At 38.4% G+C, this 20,401-nt stretch overlaps 2 protein-coding genes across 3 annotated transcripts in view; one reads left to right on the plus strand and one right to left on the minus strand.

The window, feature by feature from the left end:
* The window catches only part of LOC148153559 (WAP four-disulfide core domain protein 1-like), a 42,677-nt gene extending 35,972 nt beyond the window's left edge, over positions 1–6,705 (minus strand). The window contains exon 1 of the mRNA XM_088016572.1: positions 6,601–6,705. The gene's annotated coding sequence lies outside the window, so the exon portion shown is untranslated. The remainder of the gene's footprint in view (positions 1–6,600) is intronic.
* LOC106921695 (TOX high mobility group box family member 2-like) overlaps positions 3,711–20,401 on the plus strand; it is a 103,998-nt gene continuing 87,307 nt past the window's right edge. Inside the window, exon 1 of one of the 2 annotated variants that reach the window (XM_014993534.2) lies at positions 3,711–5,503. In XM_014993534.2, the coding sequence (XP_014849020.2) occupies positions 5,399–5,503 (105 nt within the window). In that variant the 5' untranslated portion in view covers positions 3,711–5,398. The remainder of the gene's footprint in view (positions 5,504–20,401) is intronic. The other variant, XM_014993536.2, reaches the window with a different exon arrangement.

The raw sequence follows: 20,401 nt of genomic DNA on the forward strand, positions 1-20,401 counted from the left end.
AAAACTGCAAAAGAACAAAACCGTGGCGGAGTGTAAACATGTAGCACCTATGAGACGCATTCTGATCAAGGAAATATACTGTAGATACAATTAATCAAGAATCTTTGATGCCTGTCGTTTCAGCATGAAGCAACTTCAACTGGAAGTCCTCTGCAGGCTTTCACACTTCTGTAGTTATTAACTCTCTACAGGTAATATTTGGTCAAAGAAAAGAGGATTGCCTTTTTTTAGAGGGTAGCTAGGTGAGTAGGTGATGGAACAAATCAACCATGTAATGAAGATAAAGTGGAAATAATGTTGACTTTTGGGTCCATATGGCTTTTCCAGAAATGAAAAATGGCTTTAATATCCTTTACCATGGTAGCTGCTCTCCAGGATTTGATTTGAATGTACAGATCACACTGATAAACTGCAAAAAGTAAGAGTGCAACCTGCATCACATTTCTATATTTGAGTCACTTGAGATATACAAAAAAGAAACAAAAAAAAACAAAAACAAAAAAAAAACACATAGATTTGTATCATAGTTATCCAGCTCACATCAATACATTTCTCAGTGTGATTCAGAGTTTACATTTTCACTTTTAATAACTCTTTGAACTGTAAAAAGATCCTCAAACTCTGGTTTGAGAAATTAGACTACGGGCAAAAATAAAATGAACATCCTTCCAGATCCAGCTAAATGAAATAATTTGAATTAGACTGTGAAATATGAGCTTTAATCACAACCGCAACGCAAGTATTTGAAACAAAAATGAGAAAAGTTTTATTAAGCACTTCTTCAGCATGAACGCCTTTGAATGAAATTGTGCTTCAATACCAGAAAGCCCAAGGCAAAAGCCTGGAAGTTGTGTAACTCAACTGTTTGAAAGCAAATGCTTAAACGTCTTAACTGTAATAAAATCTAAAACAAATATCTTATTTCATTCAGTCAATTTCATTCCCAGGTTTTCTCACACAAAATAATTTGATATGCACATGATTTCTTCATCCCCCTTTTTTAAAAGACACCACAGAAATAATCACTTTTGGAAGAAACATTAAATACATAAAAATTAGACTATTGTTCAGGTACAGTTATAAAAACGTCAGATAAATTTGGTCAGAGTAGAAAACTTAGGATAAGATAATGTTGGAATAAAACTATGGTTGTCAAAGAGCCAATGGACAAAACAAAATCCACATCTTTTGGAGGATATATATAAATTTGTTTTTTGAGTCCTAATTATATTCACTATATTCACACAAAATTATGGAAAGCAAATTCAAACTATCAAAACAATTAAAGTTCAAGCATTAAAAGCTCTAAGAAAAAAATGTATACATACATATGACATAGAAATGGTTATCCAAAGGAAGATGATCTATATTCAAAGCATTTGAATCATTCATTCACAGCTTCACTGTATCTTTGATGCTCTCTAGTCTGTCTAGAAATAAACTGCAATCCATTTATAAAGCCTTTACAAAAAAAAAAAAAAACATTTCTGGCATCTTTTGCTACATCAACAAACTGTAAGTAGAATATTGAGTAAATTTTCACTACTTCATTCTTAGGAGCATCGAGCACGAGACTAAACTGAGCCTTTGGTAAGTTTGTTGCATATTTATTGAACTGAAAATCTTCCCGTTGTGTGAGACTAAAACATAAGTTTTTTAATGGAAATTCTCTAAAGCATTATTGTAGCATGTCCGTCAATATAATCGTATAATCTATCAAGAACAGAACTTAAAGATAAGTGTGTTTACTTTTTCATATTATTTCAATTTTGCATCGTTTTCTGACCAGTACTAACTTTTATTGCTCTCCAATCAATCGGTATAACCGGCACTTTATCACAACTGCAACTTTCATTATTTGGGGCCATGTGAGAGACGAGGCTGTGGTGAAAGCTTGGCTTTTTGTAACTTGGTGTTCGGTGCTCATTTTTAGCCCTCCAAGGTCAAAGAAATATCACGTGCTGATTCTGTTTGGAGATGAGTTTTCTGTTTAAATTAGCCCAGCAGCTCTCAGCAGTTTCCCTTTGTCTGCTGCATGCCTTACTCAAATCAAGCATCATTTCTGCAGAACACATCGGAGACAAATTATCTTATCCACCTTTCATCTTTCAAATTGGTATTTTTTATTTATTTATTTATTTATTTATTTATTTTTTCATCTGCATCACATTTTACTTGATATTAAAGCAGGGCTGCATCTTTGTGCAGCACTAATTGCCATAGAGCTTCAGTAATTAAAGGACAATAAAGCCTTAGTAGTAATTAGTTTCTCTTGTTTGGTTGCTAGCCCATCAATTGTGCTTCAATAATACTGATCATTAGCATGCGCCTGGGCAGCGAGGGATGCTGGGAAAGAAGCCCTGCACACACAGCACTCCACATTCCATTCCCATGAAGCCATGGCACCGAGCCATGAGGTTAACCCTCTGTTTGCTGGGACGCCAGGAAGAGTGGCAGGATGTGCTCACCCTGTGGTATGATCTCACCCCCAATCTAACAGATTTGTCGAGTAGAGCTGCCGTCAGACGCTCCCGTCACGTTTCGTGCGAGAACTATTGCATTCTTCTTAGAGTTACAGCCTCTTACAGTTGAGACCAACTTAAAACCCTGTCTGTTACACTTTTAAGTTAACGGCAGGGGAGGCAGAAACGTGATTTCCGTCTCTGAATTCATTGCAAAAATGAATGCAATCGGAGCTCTTTAAACAAAACGACATCAGCAGACTGTTGAGCGTTATTTTGAGGGCTGGGTGCGAGGATGGGCTGTAAACTGTGGCACAGTAATAACGCTATGCAGCAGAAAATGTGCTCTGTTCTGTACTTTGCCTTGACATGATTGAAAGACAATGGTCCCATGGATAGGCCATTTCGACATCAAATGTGCATGCACATCACAGGGCAAGGGTGTGCTATCCATCACATTCGGAGAGCTGTCAGAGGTACGGCTCGCACAAGCCAGGTTTCTCCCACCCCACCCCTACTCCAAGCATTTGCAGCTGCGTGGCAATACAAGATTAAACCTTCTTGTATATATATATATATTCCACCCTGAACATGCCATTTGCTGTGCACCTTCCAAAATGCTTTGCACCATCGTGTGCGAGTCCAGGGTTTTTTGTGTAGCAGGAGGCGCCCGTGGGGGCCAACAGGCAGACCTAAAGATTTGCCGTCCCCCATCTCCAAACCGTCTCATACGTACTATTTTTTTAAAATTCATATAAAATAGTTTGCAACATTTGTTCATTTGGAATATTTAATGACCCGATAATTAGTTGTGCTGTTGGCTTTTTCTTAAAGTAATAATAGAAGTAATTTTGATAATAATGATAACAGTGATTGTACCAATGATATTAATATTAATATAATTTATAAGAGAAAAAAAATAAAGCGAAAAATGGTATTAGTAAAAAAAGAAGATAAAAACATGTCATGTAGTAAAACTAGCCAACTCAGTAAGTTTTAGGGCTCAAAAAGGGATGATGCATTGTGGACTAAAATGAATGAATTTCAGGTTTATGGACACTATGTTTCATGGGGGCTAAAAGAAGCATGGGTTAGCAAACTAAATTAGCTGATAACATGAACATGAACAGAGTATTAGATTGTGTCAAATAATTCTAAAGAGCTGCCTGGTCTTGGCTCAGGTCCGGCCTGTCCTCCCCCCTGAACCTTAGGGTGATTTTTATCCCACGCTGGTGTCGGTTTTGTTTTACAAACTCGGGGAGCGGAGGGGTGGTCTCTCCCTTCTGAGTTTTATTTCACATCTATGCACATTTACATAATAACACATATAGACATAAATACATGGAAGCAATCATAACATAACGAGAACATACAGACAGCATGCAGCAGCTAAGAAATTGAAAGTGGTGTTTTAAACTTTTATGACTAGCTGAGCAGAAACATTAAGTTCTTTCTGGGTTACCATTCTTATATATTACTAATTTTTATCTCAGTTTTATTGTATTGCAGTCTTTTGTTCTTATAGATTTCTGTTTGCCATCTTTGTCTCACTGCAGCCTGTTGTCCCAGACATTATCCTGCAAGCCAAAAATGATCCTAAAATCATCATCTGAGTTCACTTATCAATATTTAACTTTTACTGGTTCAACGTGACCCATGCATTTTGCTCAGGAAAGTTGAAAATTAATCAGTGAAACTCTCCTGTATATTCCAAAAAGGAATTCCTCATTATTGGCATTTTTAGAGTAAATCTATTACCCACACTTCAAAGCAAACCACTGCTACCATATTGTTCACTAAACAAAAAGAAAAAAAAAACAAAGAAGAAGAAGATCAGCCTTTTATTTTTTCAACTCTTAGAAAACTTTAAGGGGTTTTGTACCTAATTAGATACATTTTTGATTTCTAATCCAAATGTTTGCATGTCACGAACTGGCTCAGCCATAAAACATTTATAATAAAATTAGCAATGTAAAAGTTAGAATAGTTATGTCATTTTGCCATTCATGATCATTAAAGCATTGCAGGACCTACTGATTGATTTATTGATTAAAAGTTGTTGGTCTACACAGTAAAGCCGAATAGGGAAAGGAAGAAAAACAAAAACATAAAAACATGGTCGGACTAAAAAGAGAGACTTTGTGCAGCTTCCTCCCATCCGCCTTGGCACAATAACCCAAATGGAAGCCTTTATGAAGCCCTGATGGAAGCAGAGTGCGCTTTATAATGCACAGCCGTGCACACTACTACATTTCCAGCTAATCAGAGGCGCGCAGTTGCAGAAAGGAGAGCGGTTGCCAAGGCAGCCACCAATCTCCCCTCCCCCCCTCTTTGCTCCCTCCGTTCCTCTTTCCCGTTTATTATCGGCAGAGGTCGCATGGCAGAGGGAAGTCCAACCACTTCTGTACTGGAACCAATGCAAGAATATGCAGCTCCATAACAAAGCCCGTATGGAGTCCTGAGAGCAGTGAAGGAAGCACGCGTCCGTGGGGGCTGTTTTAATTGTTTTCTTTTTTTTTTTTTAAACGTGAAAAAAAAAAAAATAGAACCCACAAAACAGGATCTAAGTTGGAGGTTTGCATTGTTTGGCCAACACGTGCGTACCACCAATGCATTTTGCACTCTACGTTTAGAGCGAGTGAGTGAGTCTGTTTCGCATCCTGGTGCCGGGCTCTGAAGGAGGACTGCGCATCAGCGGAGTTGGTGCCGAAGTACGAATGCGAAGATAAGAGAAGAGAAGAGAAGAGTGCACCGAGTAAAACTCCTGCACTTGTTTTGGGTTTTTTTTATTTTTATTTTTACTTTTTAATTTTTATTATTTCCAGTGTGTATAATTACTCCTACTTTATTGTGCTTCTGGCGGTGTGTTTGACAAGACAACAGTGAGTAAAACACGCCGAAAGTGATTTCATGCCTTCAGTCTCGCTCAGCCTGAGATGGACGTGAGATTTTATCCTGCGCCCCCGGCAAATGTGGGTTCATGCTCCCTGCCGACTGATCCAAGTTGCCTGAGCTCGCTGGACTATTACCACTCGAACAAGGTAAATAAACGTCCGTGCTCTGTAATCCCGTATCACTTGTCTTGTTTTTGGAGAGAAATAATACATCCTGCAGCAGTCGCGCACTGTAAACGGATGCTTTTGTACGCGCTTTTGCCAATAGGCAAACACAAATAATAATAATAAAAAAAATCCGTCAGGTGTGTGCAAGTAAAAGTGTACTAGATAAGCGTTAACTGAGACTTAACTAGGTAGTATATATTTTTTTGTTAAATAGCACTTAATTGATTTAACTTTATTTTTTGACAGTCTGCTGTTGTTCAACTTTTCTTCTCCTCTACATACCTTTCATGATAATTACGTCCCTGTGGACGTTGCGCAGTTGTGTTTTGCATAAAGCTGGCATGACATCTCTCCAACCATAGGCAGAACAGAGAGAGAAATATATGCATTCCATAAAGCCCGCTCACTGCTGTCCGGTTCAGCATTACGCACTCCTTTCTGTAATTTCTTGGATGCTTTCCACATGGAGTTAGGCGATTAAGTGGATGTGTGCCTTTAATACACAGTTAATTACTTTGCAGCGAGCCAAGCGCTGTCTGGTTGCTTTCTTTCGCTCAGTTTTGACAACCTGCGGGGTTTGTTTTCTTGACCTGCGCAGATCCGCCGATGCAGCGCTGGTGGCCCTCACGGCAGGGAACGATAGCTTGATTCGTTCAGATGGATAAAGTAATTAATGAAGTCCTGTCTAAAAAACAAACAAACAAAACAACAACAACAAAAAAAAACAACAAAGCTGTCTTGTCATGCTGCAAGTAGAATGGCTGGATTTTAACGAACAAAAGCGACCCCACAGTATGACGGTGCCACCACCATGTTTTGAGCTGGGGTCGACATTTTTAAAGCGATTTTTTTTGTGTTAAAATAGTTGAAAACGTGTATAATTTTCCTTCCACTTCACCACACTTCACAGTATTGCTGTCGGGATGACAATGATATACGTTGACAACACAGCACCAGGTGCGAAGCAGCACAAAAGAAGCACGCAAACGCCAAATGTTAACGTGAACAGCACTTTTCAGCTCTTGAATACGCTTCCATACAGTCTGCTTGAATTAGGAGTCGTTGTTGTCACTCACCACGGCTGGAAGGATAAATCCTCGGCCCCTACAGATGCCTGACCTGCTGTCTGAAGTTGGTACGAGATTAAAGAATGGTTCAGAGTTCTCCCTTCCACAGACTAAAGATAGCTTTTGAGTTTAAGAAGGAGGGAATGATGCAGAAGTGAGTCGGGGATGTTTGCCTTTCACTGTGTGGGCACTGGAAAATCTTTATAACCGAATGGAACAATCCTGTAGTCAAAGTCTCCAGGTTTCGGGTCATGTAAAGTTGTGTAACAGTGAACTTGACAGTTTTGATTTGAATGCCTGTGAAATGAGTACCTTGTAAAACTTTTATCGATAAGGGAAGTTTTCACCTGCGACACATTAGTGGGATTTTTTTTTTTTTTAAACTGTCTCCCCACCACCCCAACCCGCCCCCACCACCCTGAGCTCAGGCTATCTTTTTTGTAGGTCAAATGAATTAGGATCATCCTCCATGCGGATAATCCAGAGAATACGCTGCTATCTATGCAGAGTGCATGAATCCTGGAAACAAAGCCACAAGATATTAGATGATATAAAGCACTTCTGTGAGAACGAGAGGGAGAAAGTGACTCTAACCACTGGTGCTGGCAATGAAGTGTGGCTTCCCTTAGAAATTACAAGTGTTCATTTAAATAATTAAAACTGCTCTACTCTCCTTCCTCTGGGTTCTCTTTACAAAAGGAGCAGAAATTTTCTATCATCACACGTGTAACACTAACTACCCCTCACTAGCGATGCAAATGAGACCGGCAGGGAATCGTTTGGTGTCCTGTTAACACAACGCACAAGGTCAAGTTCCTCTCCGAGAAAACTCGTCAAACCGACTGTGGCGTAAAACAGACGTACTGTAACGAACGAATCAGACGTGCCTCCTGTGAATTATCTCCGGCAGCCTTGGTTTGCAAGTTAATAAATTCCTCCCTTTTGAAGCTGCAGTTAAGGCCAGAGGCTAATCACTACATGGATGTGTTTCTTTAATGCTTGACTTTTCAGAATCATGTGGATATTTTTATTTTTTATTTTTTTCCGGTTGCATCTAAATTTGTCGGTAAAATCGTTAGCTTGTTGTCCTGCAGGTGCAGCATTATTAGAAAGAATACAAAATGGTTTAAATCTTTGGAGTAAAATCTAAGGTTTCCAAGTGCAGCCATATTGGCAGATAAGTAAAAGTAGCAATGTTTTCACTTTAGGGAAATGATAAACAAACATTTCTAGCATTCTTGCATTACATCCACAAACTTTAATGCATTGTGTTGTGTTGTACATGATACACTATTAGAAAGTAGAGCATAACTGGACAGTAAAGCATGGTTTTTATTTTAAAAAAAAGTAAATAAAAATCTGAACTGTGCGGAATTCATTTAAGTTTAACCCACTCTACTATGATGCCCCTAAATAAAACCATGCAACCAACTGTCTTCACAAGTCTCTCAATTAGGCAATAGAGTCTCTCTATGTGTCACTTAGTGCCAGCAGAAAATTAAAACTACATAAAACTCCCAACTTACCAATCTTGCAGTGAAACATACTGATGGCAGCATCATGCTGTGGGGATGTTTCTCTTGAACGGGGATAGATGCAGACGCTGGTGTTGATAAAAGTGGCTGTGGCTTGTTGAACTTTTCAGTATTATTGTGTTGTATTTAAAAGTTCCACTTTTAAATATTCAGCAGTTTAATATTTGACAAAGTAAATAGCTGTGATTTCTCTTTTCCTGTATTCTGAGCACAGCTAAAGGTGACCACCAGTGGCAGACGTACCAGAGGTTGTGATTTAAATAGAAAGTGTTTTATTAAGAAGGGGGGAAAAAAACCAACAGAAACTGGCTGGACGTGGGTAAAAACTTTTCTTTGTTCTACTGTGTTGTGTCCTGCTTGTCTGCTGCTGAGTCATTCTTAATTCTGTGGACTTTTAGATTGTGTAACTAACAAGTTTTTGTGACGTCCATGCAGCAGATGCTGTTGTCGTGCCTTCAGCCTTTTGTCTGCCCGTTTACCTGTTCTAACTTTCCAGTTTAACTATCAAAGTGTACCAATATTTACTCTGATTATCTGCAGCTGCATAAATCATTTCCTTTAGCTTCTCTGCCTTGTCCATGATCAACACACAAAAAAAGAAGAAAAAAACACCTCACAGGAAGGAAATGTGAACTTTGTCCTGTTTTTGATGTCAGATGTTTATAGAGATAAATCATTTTACTTGTTTTCACTTTGCTGAAAGATTCTTCTCTGCCGAGCATTTGAAAAAGGTAAGAATGTCCCCCTCCCAAAAAAAAAAAGAGATGCTTGAAACGAGCAGTGAAAGTACATGAAGTGCAGATTGAAATGATGCATGGAGATCTATAAATAACCCTGAAGATGTCTACTTCAGTAGTTTCAAAACTCTGTATTTCGCTGTGAGTCTGAAAGGTTGTGTTGCTCGTGTGCTCCGCCACATCTGAGTAGAAACTGTAGAAAATTATCCCGTCACGGGAGCCTTTTGCTCTGAGACTGATGCAAAACCTGCAGTACCAAATTGTAACACTTTCAGGTACATTTACATTCTCGGTGTATGGCAAAGCGTCTAGCTCACGAGACAAGATCAGACACATTAGTGGGTTCATGAGGACAAAATTACATTTAATTAACGCTATTTTGAAAAGTAAGAGTACTTGTTTTTGCAGATTACAGCTGGTGTCTCAGGGCATCTTAATCCATTCTGAATGATTCGGTTTAGGTTGGACGTGAGCATAGATTTCCATTTTTTGTTGGGCCTGTTGTATTTTTTATAAGTAGAGTGAAGATTCACCAAACCTCAGGATGTGCTTAAAATAACTCCTGTTCAACGTTTTTCAGGTTTAGTTTTGACTTCTTAAAATGTATGGATTTTGAATTGGGTTCTTTCAAAGAATCCGTTCATTTTAATATTTATTTATTAAACAGACAGCCCAGGGCTGCTAATTTAATCCGGCATAATAGTCATTGCTAAAAATGATAAGGTAACTAGTTTCTTCATTAGAACATGTGCGCATTCGTGGTGCAGTATTTCCTGGCGCTCCAGCTCATCGTCATTTTGTCTTTTTGAGTCGCCAGTCAAAACATAGCACGTCCGTCTGTCCGGCATTGTGAACAACTAAGATGACAGATGATATTTGCATATCAAGTAAGCAATTCACATATAATCTGCTGCGCTCTTCTCCTTGTGCCTATTCTCTTCCTCACTCAATGGAGTAGCAGAGAAGGAGCTTCTGGATGCGTAAAAATCTGTAAAAACAAAATCATTAAAACATCGCAACTGTGGCTCAGTTTGCATTGTTTGTTTTAAGGTGCCACCTTCAATTCAGTTTCAGTTCAGTTTATGCATTTTACGCGACATCTCAAGACACTTTGCCAAAAAGTAATTTCTTTAATTTGTATGGAGCTGCGTGTTAACAGCCAGTGCGATTGATTTCCTGTCTCCGACTCCATCATTTAACCGGAGAACAACTCAAGAACTACTTTCCTTCTTATTTCAAAGTAAGGGCCTCAAACACATTTAGGGGAAGATAATATTGTAATACGAAGGTTTGGAATATAGAATTGGTGCTTAAAATATTGATGATCTGCCAAAGCAGAGAGGTTGTGGATATCAGTTTAATTTTCCTCCTCCGTCTTCTGCTTTATAAATTAACTTTTAGGTGCTAGTAATCACTGACTTGTGCTTTTAACAACTGCTATGGAGAAATGTTGGATTAACATTTAATTAGAATTACTGCGTCAAATAAAGTTGACATCAACAGTTGTACAATTGTCACATGTTTATTTATTGGTCATCAAATGCAACAATGAAGATGCTAGTCCTAACTAAGGCTAACTGCTAAAGAAATTAACTTCTCTGTGCTTTGATTTTCAAGACGGTTGTGATTGCTAGAGCCAGTAAAGGCATCGTATCTGAGGGTCACTTTAGCTAAAATAATGCAAACATGAAGCAGTCAGACAAGCCTTTTCATTCACAGTGTTAAGACTTTTGAATAATTGCTTGCATTCGTTAAAGCCTTATGAGACTCCAACACAGCTGGGTGACACTGACGGACACTAAGTTAAAGTTTTAAATGTTAGATTTTAGTTGATAAATTCCAATCTGCACAATGATGGTGCTTTGTATAACAGAAAGTATCAGTGATTTATTTACAACATTTTTGTCTTTGATTTTATTGTCAACATAAGACCACAAGCATCCAGTGACTTTAATACATGATTGGGCTTCGGGACGGTTATTTAATTAACTCGACTAAATGCAGTTAGAGTTGAGATGAGTCATATATCCCATCCTGGTTTTAGAGAGTAGGGGGGAAAAAAGAGCTTTTCTAGACAGAGTATAGAAAACAATCAGGTTTCGCCAATAACTGTAAACTGAATGCCTTTTGTTTGACCAGTGACTGACCTTTTATATTGTGGGTGTACAATGACTGACAGATCCTTTTTCTATGGAAATCATCTGCTTTGTTTGTCCCAATAAAATATTTCATTTTAGGCTTATTGCTGAGCATCTTCAAATAGGAATAGATTTGTCTTGAACTTTAAATATGATTTTTTTTTTTCTTTTTCCTTCTGGTGTGGGCTCCGCAAATACTTTTTGATGCAGGGATTTGGCTAGATTAGCAAAATTGTGCAAACTGAATATAATCTGTTCAGTTTTTTTCCTATTACCTGAATTCTCTGTGTATCCTTACAGTGATGCATTTATTTATTTTATTTTTTTTACATAGGATTGTGATGTCATGACTTTGCTGTAAGAAATTTGTGATTTTATATTTTATATTGAAGCACTCGCCGTTACGTCAGGGGTCTGTGGTGGACTAAAACTGGACCGTGACAAAATTATTGTGCCATTTTAGTATCGCAAGATCTTCTGCGGCGTGATCTCGTTACACTCCTAACACACCACCAGCTTGAGTGTGATGGGAAGCATTTGAAGTAAACGCACACGTATTGTCTCATAACATGTCAAGCTGTAATTCTACCGTGGCTACTTCACAGAGCAACTCTGGTTTGCTCTCAGAGGCAGGAACATGGTGCCTGCTCCTTTATTTGAATACCTTAATCAAACAGTGCTGACTGGTGCAGCTGGGGTGAGGTGCTTGTCTACAGTACAGCAAAAGGATAGAGTGCAGACAGAGTAGGGCCTGTGTTTATACACTTACGCCCCACCCAGCTCATATATCATCCCAACAACCGATATCTGCAAGGAGGAAAAAAAAAAAACATAACTGAAGGGCTGTCTTTGTTAGTTGGTGGTCTTCTTTGCCTCAGATAAGCTGGGGAATGACGTGCTCCATTTGCATGCCTTATCGCAGTTTTATTTTTTATGACAGTGCAGACATGCAAAGGGATGAATTACCTTTTGTTGCTTTGTCCAACCACTTTCCATTAAGTGATCACCCTTTAAGTGAAGCAACCTTTTTTTTTTTGAATAAACACAGACAAAACATTATTTATTGTTTGATTTGGTGACGCGCGAGAGTTATTTTTAATACCTTGAGAGCTCGAACGTGGCCGTCGAAAATCAGCAGTCCCTGTAATGCTGGCTGCGGTGCACGTTCACGGTGAGTCGTGTTTTCACTATTAGCTAATGACAAACTCTGTGGTATGTGACAGACGGGCAGAGGGGGAGAATGAAGGGATAAGAGAGAGTCAAATGGGTTGAAGTAATCAGCGGCCCCCCGTATGGGACGCTCTGGATGTGTGTGTGCGCGTATGTGCATGTGTGACTGGGCATGCTAACTCTGGAGCATTCAAGCGTTTTGCTGACTATGGAGTCACAATCACAATTGCTTTCATAGCCCTGTGCAGAGGAAGGCCATGCATACCACAGTAAAGGCCGGTGACAGACTGCGAGCAGGGGCAGAGCAAAACCACCCACTAAATCGTATTCTCCTTGCACCGGCACACAGGGGAGATTTTAATGGGGATTCCAAGCATTTGAAATCATTTCAATAAAACTGCAACAGGCTCTTAGAGAGGCTGACTCAGTAAGCCTGTATGAGGTCCAGACATTTCCCTTGCTTCTTGCGTTTTATTTATTAATATTCCTGCATATTTCACTCTGTTTGAGAAGCCATTTTTACCAACTGTTTGTGTGTTTTTTATGGACATGCGTCGGACTTTTTACAAGATGATATGAACAGGACAGGAAAAAAACTAAACAAAACATGAATATAGATAGGACACCTGGTCCACAAGCAGCATTATTAATCACTTCTTCACCATTCAGATGCCCTGCATCTCTTTGTTTGACCTTTAGATGCTGTGTTTGATGTGTGCTATGAGAATTACATTTTGAATAGGTGTGTACATGCGTGCGTGTGTGTGTTAATGTTGAGGGGAGGGTTGGTGTTGGTCCATGTGGTAATTATTGGTCATGCCAGTACCAAGCTACTTTCTCATTGTGGGCACCAGTGCATCCCCCTCAGCGTCTGTTATCATAATTAAGACCCGCCGCACCAATGGAGTGTGCCTACATTAGTCAGCCCAAGCCTTCCCATGGGGCAGTGCGGTGATAGTCTCATTCTTACAGCAGAAGAAGACGGAGAAGGAAACAGAGCCAGCACCTGCTGCAGAGGAGACCCCAGGATTAGTTCACTGTTGATTGTGTTATGTTAATAGGATGAAAACGCTGAGAGGTTTTCTTCAGTGTTTGGTTTCTCGTTGTTTTAGGCTAAAATGACAAAGCTGACCAATAAATATGCTTCTAGAAGTTAGTTGAGAAGTGATTTTGACATGTTTTGAAGATATCTTTATTTATTTCATATTTTTCCTTCTGTGTTTCTAAATTTGTTGAAGGTTTCTCTGAAAGAAGATCTAAATGGAGTTTTAACTGGATTTTTTTGTTTTCTTTTAATAAAGTAACAACAACAACAAAAAAAGAAGTGTACAACTATTTAAGTGACAAAGCAAAATAAAAAGTTAAACTGAAACTACTCTAATTAGAGTAAAGATTGTGACATGGAAAAGGAAGTTTCTTTACAGACATGGATCCTTGTCTTTGGTTTTGAAAACTTTTTATTGTTGCAGTAAGATTCTTAGTTCCTTTTAAACATTAGTGTTTTGGCAATGCCCACTCTTTGTGCTTTCTAAAGTATGGACAAGGGTTTCATGATTGCCTAACTTTGTTGTTAAAAATGTTTGAGTCCAGACTTATCCGATTCAATCTTGAAAGGTCAAATTATTTTAGATTTTGAACCACAGTATTCAAATCCATTCCAGATTCCCTTTTACTTTAGAGCTTTAAAGCAGATGCTAACTTTAACATCCTTAGTGCTTAACGTTTATCCATTTGCATTATTGCTTTCATATTGTATAAGTATAGTTTCTCTGACTCTGTGACAGCAGGTTTTTCTACTAATGACCATGTTAAAAAGCAATCCAAGCTTTCCTAAAACTTTCATATCCGAGTCAATGTTGGACGACTCCGTCAGGCAGCTCAAAAACTATTTCCTGTCTTACTTCAAAGTAAGAGTCTCAGAAATATACACAGGGCATGAAACTCAAGGCTGTTAAATCAAGGAGTTAAAATGCGAGCTTACTCTAAGTTCACCGTGCTGACAGCTGCTGGATGGCACTTTGCATGTGGGAATTCACTTTGACGAGAGATAATGTGGTATTCTAACATTCAGTCTATCGATCTACTGCTAGCTAAGCAGCACGTTAGCATGATCTGAGTCTGTCATAGTTTGCAGTTGATGCATTATTCCTCAGTTGAATGCCTGATACATTTTCCTGTCTTCAAGGGAAACGTCCTGCTCCAACAGGAGGCCTGGGCCTGTCGGAAATTATGACAGTATGATAACTTTAGTTAAAAATATCAGGGTTTCATGATTATATTATGATTAAAGCTCTAAAAGGTGTTATTTTGCATTTTCTTTAGCATGGGCTGATCTTCACCCATTGACATGACCTGCTGCCTCCAGAGCCACTGCTGTTCTAAAACTACAATTAGGACAGACATGTGAATTTAACCATAACCTCTCCATGACCTCACCATGATCTCTACAGTCATAGTCAACTTTAATGGTCTTAGGAAGCTGCTTTTAGATCACAGGTGTGATGGTGAAATTTCATCCCCCTCTAAGTGTGCGTGTTCATACTTGATTACATGGTTTTTGGCACGTAGCACAAGCTATACCGGTAAAGATTACATCCAATAGGAAAGTTGTATTTCCACTGCTTTAGTAGCTAAGACAAATCAGGTTAGATGTCTTTTTATTGACGAATCATGTTGGAAGTTTTTTAGATTCCAAGACGGCGTTTGATGTGAGGCAGATTATAAATATAAATGTTATGCACTCAGAAGCAACAGAAGTCACAAGTGTGACCCCTTGTATATGAAATGCACATCCAGCTAAACAACTGCTTAAGTGAAGCTACTGAGCCTCTTGGGACTGAAGCTTGGGAACTTGCCTGAACTCTCAGAGCTACTAATGAGGGATCATGATACCACAGCTGATTTGATCTGCACTTTATCTCTGACCTGACAAAAAACCCCAAAACAAAACAAAAACAGGAAATTTTAGTGCTTCTGAAACTGACTTTTTCATGCCGCGCTACCTTGAAACCTGTAACTGGCCTATGCTTATCCAAAACTCATGAATCGGATGACTTAATTACTTCACATCATGTCAGGACAGTGGTTGTTGAGGGCGGAGTTGGAGATCCACACTCTTCTGTGACTAGCTTGACTCCTCACCATGACACTGGTTTTCTTGCAGAATCATTTTAATGCTGCCATAAAAAATATTTCTGAACCGATTTCCTTAAAGATCTGCGAGACGATTTCTATCTCCTGCTGACTTGGGAGTATACAATTGAAGGCCTGTCTTTTTATTCTGCAAATCCTTGGAAATGGCACAGTTTAACCGTCTGATTAGTGTCAAATTGCACTTTTCAATAGTTTTGCAATCCTCTCTTAATTCTGAACTTTACTCTTAAGAAGCTTTGGCATATGGACATTGCTGACTTTTTGAAAACTCTGGAGTAAATAAAACACACATCCATGTACGTTCTGCATCTGGATGAACCACTTCGAGGTTATGTGGTTTTCTGGGGGACCAGAGGTCAACATGGTAGAGATGGGTTAAAGCCCAGACGTCTTACCCAAATAAAAATATGTCAGTGTATATTTTTCCTTTGGTGACCTTAAGAGATCCAGCCCTGAGGAAGGAAAGCACTCAAAGTTAAAATCCTAGTTGCCAATTTCATCTTCTGAACAAAAATCTCTTTCAGATATTAATCTGTGTTCTTTAGCTTGTATCATAACCTTCAATCGTAGGTTACATTTTGTTTTCTTCACTGCAAATTTGAATGCGTAAATGCACAAACACACTGTGAAAACAAACTATGCTGCATCCCAATACGTGTGTGAATTGTGCACGTGGAAGCATGGTGAAGGCAGAAAGCTGGACAAACATTCCCAGTTGTCTCGGCTTCCTGAGGTATGTCCTGTGCAAACACCGTGGGCCATGATTTAGAAGTTCCTTGCCAGGCATTTAAGTTTTGTTCCTTCATTTGTTTTTTAATGAATATCCTTTACAAATATTATTAGCCTGATGTTGATCTTCTGTCCCAATGTCCTTCAGAAAGTTAACTCAACGGACCGACACGCAGACTAAAATGACCTGATTTCTTCTTGCATGGAGTCGGATATTTGAGTCAAGCAAATGTTTTGACAGCTGTCTTCCTCTCTGTGTTGATTAATCTCACTTTTGAATGGCAAAACCAGATCGCCACAGACACTTGACTTGTATTTATTTAGCGTTGCGTGATCGGACAGTGCATGATTGTTACGTACGGTTGTGCGATTCTGAATTTAGTCGTTCACGGTCTCTTCTTTGACTACCTCCCCTGTCCGTCGTCTGTCAAGTGTGTGTGTGTTTATCGTATGTGACATATTTAGCCGGCAGATATAATTGCTTGTGTAAGGCTATAATTGTCTGCGTCCAATTCCGTCCGCTAACTGTGGTAGCCCACAGAGTCACCGAGGTAATCAAGCTGTGGGCTCATTCTTCCTCTCAGAGCTAATAATGAGCTCTGTGATCACACACATTGGGTGGAGAGCAAAGCAGTGACAGTAACATGACTTCCTTACCATCCACAGTGTTATTGTTTTCGGTTTGGGATTAAAGAGAATCACTTTAAAGATGCAAACTTAGAGACGTCTGCAAATGACCCACAGGTTGAAGTCCAGGCGAAGGAGCTCCAGAAAAGGGGCGACCGCTTTGTGGTGTTGATGTGTTTAGGAGCTACGCCAGTGAGTGACACGAATAAGAAACAAATAAGGCAAAAAAAAAATTAAAATAAAAATACAATGTGTTTTTTAAAATTTTGACATATGGTCGGCGATGTTAGGCTCTTGAAGACCGTCTGTGTTTTAACTAAGCTTGAGCAACCTCTGGGTGGTTCAGAGCATTTGTTAACACACAGGAAAAGGAAACTTTCAGGGAGCTTTATATAGAATTGTTAATAACACAGTAGACTGTAGTGAAAAACCAAAGTAGCATTTAACTGCCACAGCCCACAAGGGCCAAACAAATATATAATGTATGTGTGAGCATATTTAGTTTAAACGTCGCTATACCTTAGTGGTCAGAGATTATATTGTGATTCTACAGTTTTGTGCTGAAAACATATTCCTAAAAAAAAAAAAAAGTGTCAGTTTTCACCAAATTTCTGTCACTTTTTGATAATCTGCTGCTGTTGTCATGCTAAAATTGCAAACATGAAATAGCAAAGATCTGAATTAACCTGAACTTCACTCAAGAGTTATTTTGGTTTGATCTGCAGTCATGATCTCTCATATTTCATAAGAGCCAACTGGATCCAACAGAAATGGGGTGTTTAAAATGCTTAGAAAAGACGGTTTGATTTATTCAAATTGTCCATTGACTTTTTTATTCATAATTTGTAGTTAATTGCCAAGAGAGTTCAGCTTTGTGGCAATGTATGTATGTAAACTGACTCAAGGCTAAAAATATTGAACACATGACATATTCTTAAGGTTTATTATAAATATTTGCTTTCTAAGCATTAAGTAATGGGGAATAATTTTAAATACAGATATATAATAATTTTAATAAATGTAATTTTGGGGGTTCAAAGGTTTGTTTTAGAAGCAAAACAGTGACAAAAAGAATAAAAACTTTAACTATTTATCTCAAAGATCTGCATTTGTGAGTGTCAAAATAATCTATTTGCTTTTTAGAAACTTTTAACCTAATGGTTGCTACTTGCTGGAATAAACTGTGCGCTGCCGTTGCTTCAGTTAAACAGCAAAGCCCTGCTAGTGAAATGCCACAAGCAGAAACAAGTGTTTGTCACAGTCAGGCAGCGAAAGGGAGTGAAATTGAGCGATGGTCATGTTTTATTAAGCCTGATAATGCAGTCTAATCTGCGGCTTGGGTTACACATTGCTTTGTGGGTAATTAGAGATCATGTCGTATGGCGGGCCTGCTAAATAATTGCACTCTGCCCTAATCCCCTCCCACCCGCCTTTTGCCCGTCTCCCCTAATTCTCTTTCCCTCCTTCTCCTGTGACAAACTGGAATGGCAGCCATACTTCAGGTAGCTTACTCATTAGTACGTTTCTCCAGTGCTCCACGATACTGGGAAATTTGCTTTTGTGCTCATAATTCAATAAGAGGAAGTCAACAGTAGAGTACTTTGTGGTTTGCTTTGTGGAACTTGTTAGATGAATGACTAATGCCTGCTGGCAAGTGCCCCAGGTTTACTATTACCAAAACAATGGCACTTGATACAGAGCCGGGCAGCCTTGGTTTTCACACAAACAGGAGCTCGGGCTGCTGTTTTCCTCTCTGAGCCCGAAATGCTGACTGCCCTATTGAGGCGTCATCCCTCATGCACAGAGGCACACATTTAAAGGAAACTCTGAACTTGACGAGGTGACAGATTTTTTGGGGGGATAGAAACAACAACTGTCTTTCATCACCTATTGTTTCCAATATTCCCATTGTCAAAAACCCAGAAATGTTTCCATTTCTCTGCATTCAGCTGTTATAATGTGTGAAGCCATAGCAGCGATTGACGCACACCAAAACTAATAACTGAGTTTTCTCTTGACAACTAGTTTTTAGCTCTTTTATGCATTTTAAGTTGGAAATGATGCAATCGTGTGCAGTTTTAGTGCAAACGCGTCAGACTGTAAGCATAGAACAAACACTCACGCTGGGAAAAGTTCAACTTCTCAGATGATGCCCTTGCTGTTTATTTTATTATTTTTCTTCATGTTGGAGATATTAATTGAACCCCTTGAGTATTATAGAGAACCTGTCAAGTTTATTTACAATATGCATAAAAAACCTTCAAATAAATTAATCTTATTCAAGTAGCACAATCTCCTAAGGAAAATATTTTTAAGAAATCTAATCTTTCATTTATTTAATGAGGGGAAAAAACACATTTTGAAGTCTTTTTTTTCCAATAGCATTACAAAAAGTACTTTATTTTAATAACACATAAGCAAAATAAATATAGCTAATGCATTTTTTAGTTAATGCTTTTGAAATTCGATCAACATTTAGAAATCTTTAATTGGTTAGCTCCACAACTTTAACATGTGACGTGACACAAGGATGATTGCTTTTATACTTTATTTTATGAGAATAATCAGAGAACATGTCACTTATTTAAATTTATGCTGAAATGTCTGCATAAAAATGAGTACTTACCTTAAAACGCTTCTAAGTAATATTTTAAAAACGTTTTTTTAGAAAATTAAGTTGTGACCAAGTTCAAAATCTTTACTTTCTGTTACCTTGAGGAATGAATATGATGTAATAGCTAACCTTCACCCACTTAGCTAATTGGGGAAACAAGAACATAAAATTAAAGTAGTGTAGATGTGTGTTGAGATTCATAATTTGGGAAATGCTACAAAAAATAAAAAATTCAAAGCAATGTTCAAGAAGTTTTACAACGATGAAACTATGACAAACAAGGCTGGATGAGAAACAAAGTTCTTGTCAGTGTGGACAGTGAGGAGGATGGCAATAGAAGTAAAAAATAGTTTTCTAAGCTCCCAGCAGAGAATGACAGATTTTTATAGCATCTCAGGTTTATGCTATTCAGCAGCTGCCATAGAAATAATTCATTCTGGACTTCTTTTTTATATATATATATATATATATATATATATATATATATATATATATATATATATATATATATATATATATATATCTATATGTTATTAAATGCTAACCACTTTGTACATCATGAAAAACATTAAACGATTTTTCTTGTAATATGCACCTATGAGTCATTGAGTGAGCGAACTACCTTTCTTTGCATATTGAGGTAATATTTCAAAGACGCAAGCTGCATTTAACAAACACAAGCTAAAGCCTGGTTACAGATGGCCTTGAATTCAACGACTACAGCAAAAGCGTCATGCTCCATCTGAGGAGGACCTGCATCTGATCATTTATTCATGCTGAGTATTTCATAGAGTAATGCCAATATTACTGCGGGAAGCTTTCAAACAAGTCATGTGCCATCAGGCGCTGGCCACATTTGAATGAAAATATCTCGCGCTGCAGAAGCTGGGTCATATTTGAAGCAGGGAAGTCGTCGGGTTATTCAGAGGGCATGAAAATGTCTTATTTATAGTTTACTGTTAGCTGGGTGTAGGATGATAAAGTCTGCTGATAAAATCTGTTTTAGGTCTTTTTTACTTCTGTGCTGTACCACAGCGGCTGTCTGGCCATCATATCACTTTCTAAAACCTTCCTGCCCAGTTTTAGTTTTATGCATGCGTGGCATTG

Source organism: Poecilia mexicana, unplaced genomic scaffold (assembly GCF_051168715.1).
Source record: "Poecilia mexicana isolate PSO_F unplaced genomic scaffold, ASM5116871v1 scaffold_19, whole genome shotgun sequence".
Lineage (NCBI taxonomy): Eukaryota > Metazoa > Chordata > Actinopteri > Cyprinodontiformes > Poeciliidae > Poecilia > Poecilia mexicana.